Source organism: Dendrobates tinctorius, unplaced genomic scaffold, assembly GCF_039654945.1.
Source record: "Dendrobates tinctorius isolate UK_male_01 unplaced genomic scaffold, ASM3965494v1 ptg000046l, whole genome shotgun sequence".
In the NCBI taxonomy this organism is placed as follows: domain Eukaryota; kingdom Metazoa; phylum Chordata; class Amphibia; order Anura; family Dendrobatidae; genus Dendrobates; species Dendrobates tinctorius.
The window spans coordinates 27,310,723-27,330,473 of record NW_027361714.1 but is presented as its reverse complement, the minus strand read 5'-3'; the positions used below and the strand labels follow the sequence as shown (position 1 = coordinate 27,330,473).

At 47.6% G+C, this 19,751-nt stretch overlaps 1 protein-coding gene across 1 annotated transcript in view; it reads right to left on the bottom strand.

Annotated features, from left to right (window-relative positions):
- Positions 1-19,751, bottom strand: part of MTCL3 (MTCL family member 3) — a 97,100-nt gene that overhangs the window by 60,998 nt on the left and 16,351 nt on the right. The window contains exons 2-3 of the mRNA XM_073575777.1: positions 9,265-9,489; positions 5,580-5,738 (exon numbers count right to left, since the gene is read on the bottom strand). Coding sequence (XP_073431878.1) covers positions 5,580-5,738; positions 9,265-9,489 — 384 coding nt within the window. The remainder of the gene's footprint in view (positions 1-5,579; positions 5,739-9,264; positions 9,490-19,751) is intronic.

Genomic DNA, 19,751 nt, shown 5'->3' with positions numbered 1-19,751 from the left:
CCGAGTGAGCCGCTCTAACACACTCCATAAAAGCATTTTCATTTATTCCATCAGTTAACATACAGAAAAATGGTGACAACACTGCTGGCAAACATGATCAACATTTCCCTTTACCCTTGCTTCTCTCAAGTCTCAGAAACCAGGGTCAGGAAGAAGTGCGTATAGAAAAACGGCAGCTGTTCATGCTTGCTGGCTGAGTGCAGCAGATTTTCTTACGTATGAGTGAACTTATGAGTCATCTCGTTTAATGTCAAAGCCATTTTCCTTTCTTCTCTTTCACTTTTCATGTTAAAGTAAAATTGTAAAGCGGTAAAAATCCAAAGGCGTGAAACATTTAGCCATAGCAGTTTCTTAAACTGGGTTAATGGAAGCAATTCTTGACAACTAACCCTTAATACTCTGATGACAGTGCAGAACGATCCATTAAATATTCCTGCTTAACTCTGCAGAATACAATGTCATAAGTGAGGAAAGTTCTAAGGCAGGCATCTTGACATTTGCTTTAAACGGAATCTGTCAGCAGGATTTCGCCCTCAAAACTATTTATAATCGCAAGTAGCTCTTTGAAAGACAATTCCGGCAATATCTTTACATGGCCAGTCTGTTCCTTTGTCACTTAGTAATTAATCTGAATTGATATGCAAATGAAGACGAAGAGCTACAATAGATCTAAAGCCTCTGTCAGTCCACCTCTGCTATCTGCCCAGCGCCGCCTTCTCCTAATTGTCTGACTGATTTCAGTCAAGCAAGAGGAGGAGGTGCTGGGAGGGGAATAGAGCTGGAGTGATGGAAGCTTCAGATCTACCACAGTCTTTCAGCCTCATTTGCATATCAATTCAGTAATATGCAAATGAGGCCAGTAATACCTTTACATGGCCAGTAACGGACTGACTATGTAAAGATATTGGTGGACTTGTCTATGAAAGAAATTTATGCACATATAAAAAGTTTGGGGATGAAATTCAGCTGACAGATTCACTTTAAAGTAGACCTGGGCAAGGAACAGCCAGCGGGCCATACCCGGCCCTCTGGTTGTTCCAGTTCGCCCCTCAGACATGATAGCTGAAATGCTGACAGATTCACTTTAAAGTAGACCTGGGCAAGGAACAGCCAGCGGGCCATACCCGGCCCTCTGGTTGTTCCAGTTCGCCCCTCAGACATGATAGCTGAAATGCTGAAAACAGAGGCCCACATGTGTGAATGTGTGTGACATGTGACTGCTCATAGTATGTGGGCTCATACTATATGTAGAGAAGCTATGTGGAGGCTCATACTGCATGTGCGGAGGCTATGTGGAGGCTCATACTGTATATAGGCAGGCTATGTGGGGGGCTTATACTGTAAAAAGGGAGGCTATGTGGGGGCTCTTACTGTATGTAGGGAGGCTAGGTGGAGGCTCACACTGCATATAGGCAGGCTATGTGGGGGCTTATACTGTATTTAGGGAGGCTATGTGGGGATCATACTGTATATAGTTAAGCTATGTGGGGGCTTCGCCTCCCTATATACAGTATAAGCCCCCACATAGCCTGCCTATGTACATAATGAGCCCCCACATAGCCTGCATATATACAGTATAAGCCCCCACATAGCCAGCCTATATACAGAATGAGCCCCCACATAGCCCCCACATAGCCTGCATATATACAGTATAAGCCCCCACATAGCCAGCCTATATAAAGAATGAGCCCCCACATAGCCTCCGTATAGTGCGGGGAAAAAAGTAGTTAGTCACCCACCAATTGTGCAAGTTCTCCCACTTAAAAAGATGAGAGAGGCCTGTAATTGACATCATAGTTAGACCACAACTATGAGAGTCAAAATGAGAAAACAAATCCAGAAAATCAGCTAGTCTGATTTGGCAAGATTTATTTTGGAAATTATGGTGGAAGTCCATGGCATATCATAGTTCTCTTTCTTGCAGTCTATGACATTCGCTCACATACCGCGCCGCTATCTCCACTGCTCTTTCTTCTTCCCCCAGCAGGATATGTTTTCTCTTCCTCAGTCATGGTGATGAAATCCGGGAAGAGATGTGAGAGTCTCCTGAAGTGAGTGTCCCTCACTACTGAGTATTTGGAGCAGTGTAGCAGGAAGTGGTTTTCGTCCTCCAGGGCTTCCTGGTCACAGTGTTGGCACAGTCTTTCCTCCCTGGTCTTGTAGCTCGGCCTGTGTCGGCCGGATTCGATGGCCAGACTGTGGGCTCTGAGTCTATATTGGCTCAGGATCTTGCGGTCTTTGGGGTCCGGGAGTTTCTCCAGGTATAGCGCCAGTCTGTAGTCTCTCTGTAGACTCCGGAACATAGTCAGATTCTGTGAGCTGATGATGTCGTTCTTTCAGTTCTTCCTTTTCCTCACTCTATACAGTATGTGAGGGACGAGGGAGATTCCAGTTTGGATTTAATAATTCAGGCCCCATCGATTATCCAGAGATCTTCCCCCACCCTTGGGATAAGTACACAATTCCCAAAAGAACAGAACTTTACCATATGCCAGAGAACTAGAGGGCACGTGTTATTAAAGGCAATGAGGAGCAGAGCTGACACATGTTCATGTCGAAGGCTTACCTCCTTCCACGGGCGTAGTCGAGGGTGACCAGATACGTAACGGCGTTGAGCTGCTGGTGCACGAGATATGGGCCCTTCCAGGCCACCTGAAGCTTGTTCTGTGGTATGGGGACCAGTACCCACAATTTTTGACCCACCTGATAGGTCCTAGCATTCTGGTCAGTCTGAGCATGGGCCATATTGTCATGTATCAGCCGTGTGAAGGCCATCATCTTGTCCCGGAAGTGCACGGACATATCCGATGATCAACACTCCAGGGGTGTCCAAGTCCCCTTCCCATGCCTCTTTCACCAGGGCCAGGGGACCCCGCGCACACCACCCATACAGGAGCTCAAAGGGGGAGAATTCTGTTGAGGCTTGTGGAACCTCCCGGGAGGCAAATAACAGGTGTGGAAGTTATCCCTCCCAGTCTCTCCCGTGAGAGTTGACCAACATCTTAAGCATCTGCTTCAATGTGCCATTGAGCCGCTCGCACAGACCATTAGCCTGTAGGTGGTACGAGCTGGCCACCAGATGTTGCACATTTGGCTACAGAGGGGCTCCATCAGCTACGACATGAACTGGGTCGCTCGGTCGGTGAGAATTTCCTGGGGAAATCCCACTTGGGAGAAAATCTCCAGTAAGGCGTTAGCCACCTTGTCGGCCTGAATGGACGACAACGCTAGCGCTTCCGGGTGCCAGGTAGCATAAAATACTACTGTCAGTATGAAGCATTTCCCGGAGCAGTTGGGAATGGACAGCAGTCCAATGAGATCCAGAGCTACCCTCTTGAAAGGCTCTTCAATGATGGGCAGAGTTACCAGTGGGGCTTTGGGGCGAGGACCCGCCTTCCCCACCCTCTGACAGGTGTCACACAAACAGCAGTAGGCAGCCACATCAGCCCCCATTTTAGGCCAGTAGAAATGCTGGGCTAGCCTGTCCTTGTAATGAAGGCAATGAGAAGCAGAGGTGACGTCCTCTGCTGTCTTTTGTGCAAGGTGGCCAGCATCAATTATCTATCAATGGAAACTCTAGACCGAGCGTCATCGACAACTAGAGATGAATTATAAGAGTACCGTGATTCTCAGAGTTAAGTCCAATATACCACCGGAACCCTGGGAGCCCTCCACAGGCACCCCTGCATCTCATCTCTCTCTAGCGGTCCCGGATACCGAGCTATCAAGACTGGTTCTCCAGAACCACTTAGCCGACCCAAGTTTGGACAGTCCATATCGGTCCAGCCCCAACAAACTCGTTGAGAATTCAGTCGTCCCGTTTGTACCTCCCGCTAGGAAGTAATGACCCATCCTAGATATTGAGACTTATTTCAGCTAGGAGGTCAAGAGAGAATTCAGTCCAACCCAGAGGGGTGGTGGCAAATATGGGAGGGGGTGAGCTAGGGGTTAAAAGCTAGTTACACACTTTTAGCCTTTGTCTTTGTTCTGCCATGGAAGCTACGTCATGTCACGTGTGGAGACTGACCAGAAACTAAGAAGGTGCGTGTGGATACGAGAGCCTCCCTTCAGCCACACGTGATAAGAAACGGGAACGTGACACATACAGCTAACTGCTATCCCCAACTTGTACCCTACTTTTATCTGTACTACTGACTGTAATATCTGTATATTACTCTGTATATATTTGTAGTATCTAGCACGCCTTTTGGCAATTAAAATATCAATTAATTTTAGGCTACTTTTTTATCTCGAAACCCGATTTCCAACGTCTGTGAGTCCGGCTAGTACTTATACGCTACCTGGGGTTGGTTTCTGACCCGATATAAGCTTGTTAACGGGCTTATATCTAACAAGGAACTGGTGGCAGTATACCGTCCTGGTGTTATTGGGGGATCTTGGCAGTGATGTACCGGAGGTTTATATATATATTCCCAGCCTGGGACTAAATATACCACCCTCACTGTAGAGTGCCCCGATAACCAGTACGCGACAGGGCTGCCTCTCTGGCGACTACTTATCCTAGGTGCAGTTCCCTGACTGACCTGAGGGTAAGGGAGGTGCAAGAGAGCTGCGACTGTGTAAGCGCCGTCACATATTGGTGACGGCGGGGTGATATCCATATCCCCCGGTTCTCTTGTGTGTTTTCCTTTGCACAGTATAAGCCTATATACAGTATGAACCCCCACACAGCCTCTCTATATACAGTATATGTGAGGGCTCATACTGTGTATATATAAGGGGTCTATGAGGAGGCTTATACTGTATATTGTGGGACTGTGGGGGCTCATACTGTATAAAGAGGCTCATACTCTAAATAGGGGGGCTCTGTTTAGGATCATACTATATATAGCGGCTGTGTGGGTCTCATACTATATATAGGGGACTGTATGGGGCTCATACTGTGTATATGGGAGCTATGTAGGGGCTCATTTCATTTTGTATATAGGGACAGTGTGTGGGATCATAGTGTAAATAGGGGGGTATGTGGGATCGCAATGTATATAGGGGCTGCGTGTGTGGATTCATACTGAGCAGAATTAATTTCAGCCTATTGGTTCAGCCCTCCACAACAGTCACGGTCTCTGATGTTGCCTCTTGGGAAAATTAACTGTCTATAACTGCTTTAAAATGATTTTCTGTTTTAATTGTTTTTTTGTTGCCATAGGCTTGGCCAGGGAGAGATAATAAAATCTAAGTTACTAACTGCCAGCTGCCCCTGCACTCGTCCGATCCTTTTTGGCAGGCTTTAGTGATGATGTCAAGACTACAGCGCATATAATCACTGCAGCCAATCACTAGGTTCAGCGGTTCATGCAGTCTACATAGGCATATCGACTGAGCTCGTTGATTGGCTGCAGCGGCATGTCTTCCATGATTGTGACTCCACTGCTACAGCTTGTCAACAAAGAACCAGGGCAGCGTCAAAGAGGCATTGCTGGGCATGCAGAAGGTGGCGTATCTTGAATTTTAATATTTTTCCCTAGTGCAAGACTAGTGCTATAAAAAGATATAAGCCAGAAAAATTAATGTAGAAGAAGCCTTCATCCTCCCAGAATATATTAGTGCAATACACTGACCTCCTTGATCTTTTCCAGCTCATTTTGCAGTGCCTGCTTGGCGATATCGACCTCAATCAGCTGCTGTCGAAGTTTCTCATTTTCCTCCTCTGTTTTAGTACGCTTCTCTTCTACGTTCTCCAGCTCATGATGAAGTCTCACTGATACATCCTTGGCCACCTAGAGTAAGATAATTGTAGAATAGTGCACTAGTACTCGAGCAATAGAGAAAGTCATACATGGTATTTCACCTGCCGCTCAATTATCTCAAATATGATAAAATATTAAAACAGAAAGCATATGTGATTAATAGACTGCCAGGAAACTCGAAGAGATCCTGAACTGGTAGACAGACCTGTCACATATATCTGTCAAATATTGTACTATTAAATTGTTTGAGAATTTTAGAAAAGGCTGGACAACTCATTTATTTGTAGGACGCAAGCCCGCTGAGGCTATAGATGGCTCATATGTGTATGTCATCACTGCAGTAAAAATAAGACTGCAGATCTACTGAAGCGACCACACAAGACCTGTAGGGGATTCAGCTGGTAAGCATTAGATATTATATCATATTCCCTGCTTTGTAATTTTAAAAAATTCCAGACAGTAACTTTATTAGAAACAGTGAGAATACAAGCACGTATTAGAGATGTTTAATAATTCAGATGCTCCAGAATATGCGATTAAAGGATATTCTCAAATTGTATCTTGAGCAACTCAGAGCTATGCAGTCTCCTCACTTCCCTCAGTTTCCTGGTGTCTGGCAGGGCGGGCTCTCCTCACTGATAGACTGTTCTGCTGAGCAGCAGACTTGTAATTATAGAACTATGAAGCCCACCACAAGTTTTGCTGTAACACAATTAGCTATCAATATGTTGTTCTGGAGCCTACACCGCTATCACTATATTTACATATAGAAAAAATCTGAGTATTTGAACAAACGCACAGTTCATGACAGTGAGAGCAGTTATTAGGAGACCTGCTAGAAACCTATGCTGCAGACTGGTGATTTGCTAGATTTCTAACCAGGGCTGTGGAGTCAGTATGCCAAACCTCCGACTCCTCAATTTCCTTGATTTCTGACTCCAACTCCGACGCCACAGCTCCGGTCACTACTGAGCATGTGCATAAAGTGCAGCACAGATTCATCTCCGCTAAATGCCGAGATCCTTAGATCTATAACAGACACTGACAGGACATTTCATACCTTTCCCAAATTCTTATGAGAAAATGTACAGCACATCCTGCACTAAATTTATTATATATTTTAGGAGTCCATACTATATCGACTCCACCAAAAAGGACACAGACTTCGCTCCACAGGCTTGTTTATAACAGCAGTTTGTCAGGAGCTGAGGGGGCGGTGGAGGCAGGCATACAGAATTCTATGGGATGGAGATTTGGCTGGGATATAATGAGTTAACTCTTCTCCTGGAATGTAGCTAGCATCTTATACTAGAGGTTAGGACCATCCTGAATAGGGTCAACGAGACATGATGGGACAGCTTTTATGTTTTTTTATCAAAATTATGTTAACAAACTACCCTATATTATTTTCATGCACTATTGCTAGTTATTTACTGAAGGGTATTTACTTATTAAGCTTTTATCTTGGGTTTTGAGCAGACTTGGGCACTAGTGGCGGCAATCTCAATGGAAACCAGCTGTTAACTATGAAAGATAAAAGCTCTCATTGCAGGAGAATGGCAACTGATAGACAAAGCCAAGTCAGTTGAGTTTGTATGCTGTCTTGTTAACTAAAGTAATTTAATCACTTGAGACCCTTTAAAGCAGGGTTCACGTCACACTCCAGGCATAAATTCTGCTGATGAATTTGCAGTGCAGAATTTTCTGCCAACCTAATTTTGTATCATCCAAAGTATCTTTCTGTTATTGCACCCCCCAACATAGGAATAACCAGTGCAATCCTTAAATCTGGTATTAATGGAAACTGATGGAGGCCAGATTACCTAATATGTGTGCAGCATTTTATCATAACTTACTGCAAAAGTAGAAAACCTATAGGAAGACACCACAAAATAAAAGGATTCCTTTGTCACTATTATAGTTTTTTTTCTTTTAGGTTGTCTTTTAAAACAAAAGAAAAACAGTTTTCTCTGCTAATCCTTCTACGTCTAATCTTGAGTGATTACAGACTATGATGTTAATACTTGGCAGAAGAAGAGAACACAGTGCCCTATATTTACTGGTGATTTGTTGGTTGGGTTTTATTTAGGAGAAATGCTTTTCTTTGCTCCATTTTCCCAAACTTGTGACCTCTGGCATTAAATCAAATTTCTCTATTATCTTACTTCAACATGTCGCATAATCCAAACCTTTACTGTATGTTTTACTGCTATTCTACTTGGCAGTCTAGTTTCTTTTACTAACACTGTGCAACAAATTTCAGGGAAGTTCTTGTCCCCTGAGAAAATTTTATTGTATCTTCTAGATTTTGATATGCTGAACAGGAATATGTGCTACAAAAATCTGCATCACGTAAGGTTTTTAACCCCTTCATGACCGGAGCTTTTTTCGATTTTTCGTTTTTCGCTCCCCTTTTTTCCAGAGCCATAACTTTTTTATTTTTCCGTCAGTATGGCCGTGTGAGGGCTTATTTTTTGCGGGATGAGTTGTACTTTTGAACGACACCATTAGTTTTACCATGTCGTGTACTGGGAAATGGGAAAAAAATTCCAAGCGCGGTGAAATTGCAAAAAAAGTGCAATCCCACACTTGTTTTTTGTTTGGCTTTTTTGCTAGGTTCACTACGTGCTAAAACTGACCTGCTACTATGATTCTCCAGGTCATTAGAAGTTCATAGACACCAAACATGTCTAGTTTCTCTTTTATCTAAGTGGTGAAAAATAATTCCAAAATTTTCTAAAAAAAAAAAAAAAAAAACCAAGAGGGTCAGATTCCTTGTAGGAATGCTCAGACCTGACACCCATAATGTGGTGGTGCACCATCTTGCTGGAAAAACTCAGGGAACGTGCCATCTTCAGTGCATAAAGAGAGCAACTCATCATCATGTAGCAATTTCAGATATCCAGTGGCATATATCACCCCATGTATCAGACCATACCATCAATTATGGGTGTCATGTCCGAGCATTCCTACATAAACAGTTTCCTGGAAAGTGGATTGGTCGTCATGGACCAGTTGAATGGCCACCAAGGTCTCCCGATCTGATCCCCTTAGACTTTTATCTTTCGGGTCATCTGAAGGCAATTGTCTATGCTGTGAAGATACAACATGTGCAGCATCTGAAACAACGGATACTGGAAACCTGTGGTAGCATTTCTTCTGCGGTGTTGCTATCAATGTGTCAAGAGTGGGAGAAGAGGGTTGCATTGACAATCCCACACAATGGGCAGCACTTTGAAAACATTTTATAAGTGGTTATAAACTTGTAAATAACTCATGAAAGAATAAAGTTACGCTAAAACCAAGCAGTTCATTGTTTTTCTTGTGAAATTCTCAATAAGTTTGATGTGTCACATGACATTCTTCCAATTGAAAAAAATAAAGTTGGAACCAAAATAGCCGACTTCAAAATGGCAGCCATGGTCACCACCCATCTTGAAAAGTTTCCCCCTCCCATATACTAATGTGCCACAAACAGGAAGTTGATATCACCAACCATTCCCATTTTATTTAGGTGTATCCATATAAATGGCCCAAGCTGTACATCAGCTCTTACCTTTAAGTCTTGTTCCAGGCTGCGGAGGAGCTCCCCATCTATCTCCCCAGTCTGAGCATAGCGAAGCCTCTTGCGCTCTGCTTTCCGGAGGCGGTACTGTAGAATCCGACAGTTTTTATTGGCTCTCTCCAACTCATGACGCATTTCCTGCAACTGGCAAGCATCCTCCTCAAAGAAGGTGTCCCTCATCTCATCCATCTCCGTTCTCATCTCTTCAATTTCACTCTGATCACAAATTTGTGGGGGGGGGGAGAGAACCATAAAGTGTGAGTAATGATTACCGTTAAAGGGTGTCAATCACACCCAAATGCAATTTAAACTACTTATACAGTCCTATTGGGGACTTAGCCACTCTAAGGCCATGTTCACACATTCAGTATTTGGTGAGTTTTTCACATCAGTATGTGTAAGCCAAACCCAGGAGTGGGTGATAAATACAGAAGTGGTGACGTGTTTCTATTATACTTTTCCACTGATTATTCCACTCCTGGTTTTGACTTACAAATACTGATGTAATATACTGACCAAATACTGATAGGAAATACTGACCAAATACTGAACGTGTGAAAGTGGCCTAATACTCATAACTGCAGTGTAGATTCCACTTCTTTAATAGACCAGTTTTGTTTCACATGTAAACAAGGACTACTTGGTGCCCCCTTGGGGTGGCCAAAAGCTCAGTGCACCGTTCCTCCCCCCAATGAACATGATTCAAACCTCTATTTAGCTTAATTGGCAGAACTTGCGTGCCCACAGAAAGCGGTGCGAGCTGAGCACACATACACATTGCGGGCGAGCAGCTGTGTGTTACAGACAGGACAGGGATAAGAGCACACCCATATTGACACTGTGTGTGCGCTTGGTTCATGCAGTGTTAAAGGGGCTGTTCCACAAACAAAGTTGATTTTAATTCCTAGATCTTGGAATAATAATAATTTCCACAATTGGATATGTTTAAATAAAATGTTCCTGTGCTGAGATAATCTTATAAATGTGCTCCTGCTATGTACTGTGTAATGGCTGTGTCTGACCGTACAAGAACAAGGTCTGATCATACCACAGCTCCTGGGCAGGGGAGGAAGAAAAAGAGTATACAGACACGACAGCAGGGGATTGAAGCTGATTCTTTCTTTGAGGTTAAAGCATTTTTTAAAAACAGACAATGAAATGTTTTATCTCGCAAAAAGAAGCAGCTGTGATCCCTTGCTGTAATGTTTATATAATATTTTGCCTCCCCCCCGCCCAAGAGATGTGGTATGATCAGACCTTTTTCCTGCACATTCAGACACAGCCATTACACAGCACACACCAGGCACACATTAATAAGATTATCTCAGCACAGGAACATTTTATTTAAACACATCCAATTGAGAAACTTATTATTATCCCAAGCTCTATTGATTAAAATCAACTTTATAATTAACTTTGTTTCTGGGAAAACCTCTTCAAGTGTGAACGTATAGGGCAGGGGTTTCAATTCAGGATGCACTCAGGCAAGCGTGGTTGTCAATCAAGCTAAGAGGAGGTTCACAGCATGTTGAGTGAGTGGGAGGAGCAGTGCACTGAACCCTTGGCCATGACCAAAGACCATTTATTCACATGTGCAATAAAATCATTTTACTGTTCTACTGAAGAACTAAAATGTAAACTGCAGGTACGAGCTTTATAAGGGTGCAGTCCCCCAAATGACTGTATAAGTATTTTAGAGAGCACCTGTCACTTGCTCAAAAAAGGTGTTAAATATTTTGTAATAATCCCTGAGCTCCCCGGATTTTGACACTTTTTTCCGTTTTACGAATCACTCCATTGCAGAGATATTCACACCGGTTGCTCTTGGAGCACACTGTGTGAAATTTCTGCATAAAATTCAGCAAGGATATTCTTCAGTCTTCTCTGGGGGTGTGCACTTTCTCCCCTCCCAGACGCTGGCAATCATAGTTTGGCAGCTGATCTAGCAGTCTCAGACACTGCAAAGCAGTAATTGGCAGTGTCTGTGAAGGTCTGAAAAAGAATGCACATTGAGAAGACTGAAGAAATGCCCAACTGAACAAGAAGAGAAGATTTCACATACTGCACTCCAAAAGCAATACCTCTGACTATCTCTGCAATAGAGCAAGCAATGCAAAAAGGAAAAGAGTGGTGGAATCAGGAAAGCTCAAGGATTTTTACCAGCTACATAACTTCAAATTTTTAATCGCACTTTGGGGGGTGAACAAGTTCCACAACACCAAACTCTCTTATAGCCCATTATTTTTGGCTCTGTTTCACATGGCAAAAAGCTATAGCAGAACTGAATTCACCATTAACCCTTTTGGGTCACATCGTTTGAACACTGCCCCAAATTAGTGACAATGCAGCCATAAGAACAGTCTGAGGTCGCAGACTGGGGTCCACAATGACTGTAAAGAAGGTGAGCCCCACTCCCTCCACTCAAATGTGCAAAGATGAGGGGCCCTTTCTCCATGATTAGACCGGCCTGATTACATCATTCCCTCCACCATGTGAGCACAGATAAGTAGCCCTCTCTCCATGATGAGAGAGCTCTGATGACATCACTCCGTCCACCATCTGTGCACAGATGAGGAGCCCTCTCTTTATGATCAGACAGGCCAGATGACATCACTCCCTCCACCATGTAAGCAGAGATGAGGAGCCCTCTCTCCATTATCAGACAGGCCAGGTGAAATCACTCTCTCCACCATGTGTGCACAGATGAGGAGCACTCTCTCCACGATCAGACAGCTCTGATGACATCACTCCCTCCTCCATGTGTGCACAGATGAGGAGCCCTCTCCATGATCAGACTGCTCAGATGACATCACTCCCTCCACCATGTGTGCACAGATGAGGAGCTCTCTCTATGGTCAGACAGCTCTGATAACATCACTCCCTCCACCATGTGTGCAAAGATGAGGAACCCTCTCTCCATGATCAGACAGATCTGGTGACATCACTCCCTCCACCATATGTGCACAGATGAGGAGCACTCTCTCCATGACCAGGCAGCTCTGATGACATCACTCCCTCCACCATGTGTGCACACATGAGGAGCCCTCTCTCCATGATCAGACAGGCCTGATGACATCACTCCCTCCATCATATATGCACAGATGAGGAGCCCTCCCTCCATGATCAGACCGGCCCGATGACATCACTCTGGTGACATCACTCCCTCCACCATGTGTGCACAGATGAGGAGCCCTCTCTCCATGATCAGACAGCTCTGAAGACATAACTCGCTCCGCCATATGTGCACAGATGAGGAGCCCTCTCTCCACAATCAGACAGGCCCGATGACAACACTCCCTCAACCATGTGTGCACAGATGAGGAGCCCTCGCTCCATGATCAGACTCCTCCGATGACATCACTCCCTCCACCATGTGTTCACAGATGAGGAGCCCTATCTCCATGATCGGACAGGCCCGATGACATCACTCCCTCCACCATGTGTGCACAGATGAGGAGCCCTCTCTCTACGATTGGACAGGCCCGATGACATCACTCCCTCCACCTTGTGTGCACAGATGAGTAGCCCTCTCTCCATGATCAGACAGCTCCGATGACATCACTCCCTCCACCATGTGTGCACAGATGAGGAGCCCTCTCTCTACGATCGGACAGGCCCGATGACATCACTCCCTCCACCATGTGTGCACAGATGAGGAGCCCTCTCTCCATGATCAGAAAGCTCTGAAGACATGACTCGCTCCGGCGTATGTGCACAGATGAGGAGTCCTCTCTCCACAATCAGACAGGCCCTATGACATCACTCCCTCAACCATGTGTGCACAGATGAGGAGCCCTCGCTCCATGATCAGACTCCTCCGATGACATCACTACCTCCACCATGTGTGCACAGATGAGGAGCCCTCTCTCCATGATCAGACAGCTCCGATGACATCACTCCCTCCACCATGTGTGCACAGATGAGGAGCCCTCTCTCCATGATCAGACAGCTCCAATGACATCACTCCCTCCACCATGTGTGCACAGATGAGTCCTCTCTCCATGATCAAACAGGCCTGATGACATCACTCCCTCCACCATATGTGCACAGATGAGGAGCCCTAACTCCATGATCAGACCGGTCTGATGACATCACTCCCTCCACCATGTGTGCAGAGATGAGGAGCCCTAACTCCATGGTCAGACAGGTCCGATGACATCACTCCCTCCACCATGTGTGCAGAGATGAGAAGCCCTAACTCCATGATCAGACAGGCCCGATGACAACAGTCCCTCCACCATGTGTGCACAGATGAGGAGCCCTCTCTCCACCATCGGACAGGCCCGATGACATCACTCCCTCCACCATGTGTGCACAGATGAGGAGCCCTCTCTCCATGATCAGACAGCTCTGAAGACATCACTACCTCCACCATGTGTGCACAGATGAGGAGCCCTCTCTCCATGATCAGACAGCTCCGATGACATCACTCCCTCCACCATGTGTGCACAGATGAGGAGCCCTCTCTCCATGATCAGACAGCTCGGATGACATCACTCCCTCCACCATGTGTGCACAGATGAGGAGCCCGCTCTCCATGATCAGACAGCTCTGGTGACATCACTCCCTCCACCATGTGTGCACAGATGAGGAGCCCTCTCTCCAGGATCAAACAGGCCTGATGACATCACTCCATCCACCACATGTGCACAGATGAGGAGCCCTAACTCCATGATCAGACTGGTCTGATGACATCACTCCCTCCACCATGTGTGCACAGATGAGGAGCCCTCTCTCCAGGATCAAACAGGCCTGATGACATCACTCCCTCCACCATATGTGCACAGATGAGGAGCCCTAACTCCATGTTCAGAAAGGTCCGACGACATCACTCCCTCCACCATGTGTGCAGAGATGAGGAGCCCTAACTCCATGATCATACTGGCCTGATGACATCACTCCCTCCACCATATGTGCACAGATGAGGAGCCCTAACTCCATGATCAGACTGGTCTGATGACATCACTCCCTCCACCATGTGTGCACAGATGAGGAGCCCTAACTCCATGATCAGACAGGCCTAATGACATCACTCCCTCCCCCATATGTGCACAGATGAGGAGCCCTAACTCCATGATCAGACTGGTCCGATGACATCACTCCCTCCACCATGTGTGCAGAGATGAGGAGCCCTAACTCAATGATCAGACAGGCCCGATGACATCAATCAATCCACCATGTGTGCACAGATGAGCCCTCGCTCCATGATCAGACTCCTCCGATGACATCACTCCCTCCACGATGTGTGCACAGATGAGGAGTCCTCTCTCCATGATCAGACAGCTCCGATGACATCACTCCCTCCACCATGTGTGCACAGATGAGGAGCCCTCTCTCCATGATCGGACAGGCCCGATGACATCACTCCCTCCACCATGTGTGCACAGATGAGGAGCCCTCTCTCCATGATCAGACAGCTCTGAAGACATAACTCGCTCCGCCACATGTGCACAGATGAGGAGTCCTCTCTCCACAATCAGAAAGGCCCGATGACATCACTCCCTCAACCATGTGTGCACAGATGAGGAGCCCTCGCTCCATGATCAGACTCCTCCGATGACATCACTACCTCCACCATGTGTGCACAGATGAGGAGCCCTCTCTCCATGATCAGACAGCTCCGATGACATCACTCCCTCCACCATGTGTGCACAGATGAGGAGCCCTCTCTCCATGATCAGACAGCTCCGATGACATCACTCCCTCCACCATGTGTGCACAGATGAGGAGCCCTCTCTCCATGATCAGACAGCTCTGGTGACATCACTCCCTCCACCATGTGTGCAGAGATGAGGAGCCCTCTCTCCATGATCAAACAGGCCTGATGACATCACTCCCTCCACCATATGTGCACAGATGAGGAGCCCTAACTCCATGATCAGACAGGCCTGATTACATCACTCCCTTCACCTTGTGTGCACAGATGAGGAGCCCTCTTTCCATGATCAGACAGGCCTGATGACATCACTCCCTCCACCATGTGTGCAGAGATGAGGAGCCCTAACTCCATGATCAGACAGGCCCGATGACATCATTCCCTCCACCATGTGTGCACAGATGAGGAGCCCTCTCTCCATGATCAGACCGGCCTAATGACATCGCTCCGTCCAACATATGTGCACAGATGAGGAGCCCTCTCTCCATATGATCAGACAGCTCTGATGACATCACTCCCTCCACCATGTATGCAGAGATGAGGAGCCCTAACTCCATGATCAGACCGGTCCGATGACATCATTCCCTCCACCATGTGTGCAGAGATGAGGAGCCCTCTCTCCATGATCAGACCGGCCTGATGACATCACTCCCTCCAGCATATGTGCAGAGATGAGGAGCCCTAACTCCATGATCAGACCGGTCCGATGACATCATTCCCTCCACCATGTGTACAGAGATGAGGAGCCCTCTCTCCATGATCAGACCGGCCTGATGACATCACTTCCTCCACCATGTGTGCAGAGATGAGGAGCCCTAACTCCATGATCATACTGGCCTGATGACATCACTCCCTCCACCATATGTGCACAGATGAGGAGCCCTAACTCCATGATCAGACTGGTCTGATGACATCACTCCCTCCACCATGTGTGCACAGATGAGGAGCCCTAACTCCATGATCAGACAGGCCTAATGACATCACTCCCTCCCCCATATGTGCACAGATGAGGAGCCCTAACTCCATGATCAGACTGGTCCGATGACATCACTCCCTCCACCATGTGTGCAGAGATGAGGAGCCCTAACTCAATGATCAGACAGGCCCGATGACATCAATCAATCCACCATGTGTGCACAGATGAGCCCTCGCTCCATGATCAGACTCCTCCGATGACATCACTCCCTCCACGATGTGTGCACAGATGAGGAGTCCTCTCTCCATGATCAGACAGCTCCGATGACATCACTCCCTCCACCATGTGTGCACAGATGAGGAGCCCTCTCTCCATGATCGGACAGGCCCGATGACATCACTCCCTCCACCATGTGTGCACAGATGAGGAGCCCTCTCTCCATGATCAGACAGCTCTGAAGACATAACTCGCTCCGCCACATGTGCACAGATGAGGAGTCCTCTCTCCACAATCAGAAAGGCCCGATGACATCACTCCCTCAACCATGTGTGCACAGATGAGGAGCCCTCGCTCCATGATCAGACTCCTCCGATGACATCACTACCTCCACCATGTGTGCACAGATGAGGAGCCCTCTCTCCATGATCAGACCGGCCTAATGACATCGCTCCGTCCAACATATGTGCACAGATGAGGAGCCCTCTCTCCATATGATCAGACAGCTCTGATGACATCACTCCCTCCACCATGTATGCAGAGATGAGGAGCCCTAACTCCATGATCAGACCGGTCCGATGACATCATTCCCTCCACCATGTGTGCAGAGATGAGGAGCCCTCTCTCCATGATCAGACCGGCCTGATGACATCACTCCCTCCAGCATATGTGCAGAGATGAGGAGCCCTAACTCCATGATCAGACCGGTCCGATGACATCATTCCCTCCACCATGTGTACAGAGATGAGGAGCCCTCTCTCCATGATCAGACCGGCCTGATGACATCACTTCCTCCACCATGTGTGCAGAGATGAGGAGCCCTAACTCCATGATCATACTGGCCTGATGACATCACTCCCTCCACCATATGTGCACAGATGAGGAGCCCTAACTCCATGATCAGACTGGTCTGATGACATCACTCCCTCCACCATGTGTGCACAGATGAGGAGCCCTAACTCCATGATCAGACAGGCCTAATGACATCACTCCCTCCCCCATATGTGCACAGATGAGGAGCCCTAACTCCATGATCAGACTGGTCCGATGACATCACTCCCTCCACCATGTGTGCAGAGATGAGGAGCCCTAACTCAATGATCAGACAGGCCCGATGACATCAATCAATCCACCATGTGTGCACAGATGAGCCCTCGCTCCATGATCAGACTCCTCCGATGACATCACTCCCTCCACGATGTGTGCACAGATGAGGAGTCCTCTCTCCATGATCAGACAGCTCCGATGACATCACTCCCTCCACCATGTGTGCACAGATGAGGAGCCCTCTCTCCATGATCGGACAGGCCCGATGACATCACTCCCTCCACCATGTGTGCACAGATGAGGAGCCCTCTCTCCATGATCAGACAGCTCTGAAGACATAACTCGGTCCGCCACATGTGCACAGATGAGGAGTCCTCTCTCCACAATCAGAAAGGCCCGATGACATCACTCCCTCAACCATGTGTGCACAGATGAGGAGCCCTCGCTCCATGATCAGACTCCTCCGATGACATCACTACCTCCACCATGTGTGCACAGATGAGGAGCCCTCTCTCCATGATCAGACAGCTCCGATGACATCACTCCCTCCACCATGTGTGCACAGATGAGGAGCCCTCTCTCCATGATCAGACAGCTCCGATGACATCACTCCCTCCACCATGTGTGCACAGATGAGGAGCCCTCTCTCCATGATCAGACAGCTCTGGTGACATCACTCCCTCCACCATGTGTGCAGAGATGAGGAGCCCTCTCTCCATGATCAAACAGGCCTGATGACATCACTCCCTCCACCATATGTGCACAGATGAGGAGCCCTAACTCCATGATCAGACAGGCCTGATTACATCACTCCCTTCACCATGTGTGCACAGATGAGGAGCCCTCTTTCCATGATCAGACAGGCCTGATGACATCACTCCCTCCACCATGTGTGCAGAGATGAGGAGCCCTAACTCCATGATCAGACAGGCCCGATGACATCATTCCCTCCACCATGTGTGCACAGATGAGGAGCCCTCTCTCCATGATCAGACCGGCCTAATGACATCGCTCCGTCCAACATATGTGCACAGATGAGGAGCCCTCTCTCCATATGATCAGACAGCTCTGATGACATCACTCTCTCCACCATGTATGCAGAGATGAGGAGCCCTAACTCCATGATCAGACCGGTCCGATGACATCATTCCCTCCACCATGTGTGCAGAGATGAGGAGCCCTCTCTCCATGATCAGACCGGCCTGATGACATCACTCCCTCCAGCATATGTGCAGAGATGAGGAGCCCTAACTCCATGATCAGACCGGTCCGATGACATCATTCCCTCCACCATGTGTACAGAGATGAGGAGCCCTCTCTCCATGATCAGACCGGCCTGATGACATCACTTCCTCCACCATGTGTGCAGAGATGAGGAGCCCTAACTCCATGATCAGACAGCTCTGATGACATCACTCCCTCCACCATATGTGCAGAGATGAGGAGCCCTAACTCCATGATCAGACCAGTCCGATGACATCGCTCCCTCCGCCATATGTGCACAGATGAGGAGCCCTCTCTCCATATGATCAGACAGCTCTGATGACATCACTCCCTCCACCATGTGTGCACAGATGAGGAGCTCTCTCTCCATGATCAGACAGCTCTGATGACATCGCTCCCTCCACCATGTATGCACAGATGTGGAGTCCTCCCTCCATGATCAGACAGGCCTGATGACATCACTCCCTCCACCATATGTGCACAGATGAGGAGCCCTAACGCCATGATCAGACCGGTCTGATGACATCACTCCATCCACCATGTGTGCAGAGATGAGGAGCCCTAACTCCATGATCAGACAGGCCTGATGACATCACTCCCTCCACCATATGTGCACAGATGAGGAGCCCTAACTCCATATGATCAGACAGCTCTGATGACATCACTCCCTCCACCATGTATGCACAGATGAGGAGCCCTCTCTCCATGATCAGACAGGCCTGATGACATCACTCCCTCCACCATATGTGCACAGAGGAGGAGCAATAACTCCATGATCAGACTGGACCGATGACATCGCTCCCTCCACCATGTGTGCACAGATGAGGAGCCCTCTCTCCATATGATCAGACAGCTCTGATGACATCACTCCCTCCACCATGTATGCACAGATGAGGAGCCGTCTCTCCATGATCATACAGGCCTGATGACATCACTCCCTCCACCATATGTGCACAGAGGAGGAGCCCTAACTCCATGATCAGACAGGCCTGATGACATCACTCCCTCCACCATGTGTGCACAGATGAAGAGCCCTCGCTCCATGACCAGCCAGCTCTGATGACATCACTCCCTCCACCATGTGTGCACAGATGAGGAGCCCTCTCTCCATGATCAGACAGCTCTGATGACATCACTCCCTCCACCATGTATGCACAGATGAGGAGCCCTAACTCCATGATCAGACCGGCCTAACGACATCGCTCCCTCCACCATATGTGCACAGATGAGGAGCCCTAACGACATGATCAGACCGGTCTGATGACATCACTCCCTCCACCATGTGTGCACAGATGAGGAGCCCTCTTTCCATGATCAGACTGGCCTGATGACATCACTCCCTCCACCATATGTGCACAGATGAGGAGCCCTAACTCCATGATCAGACTGGTCTGATGACATCACTCCCATTACCATGTG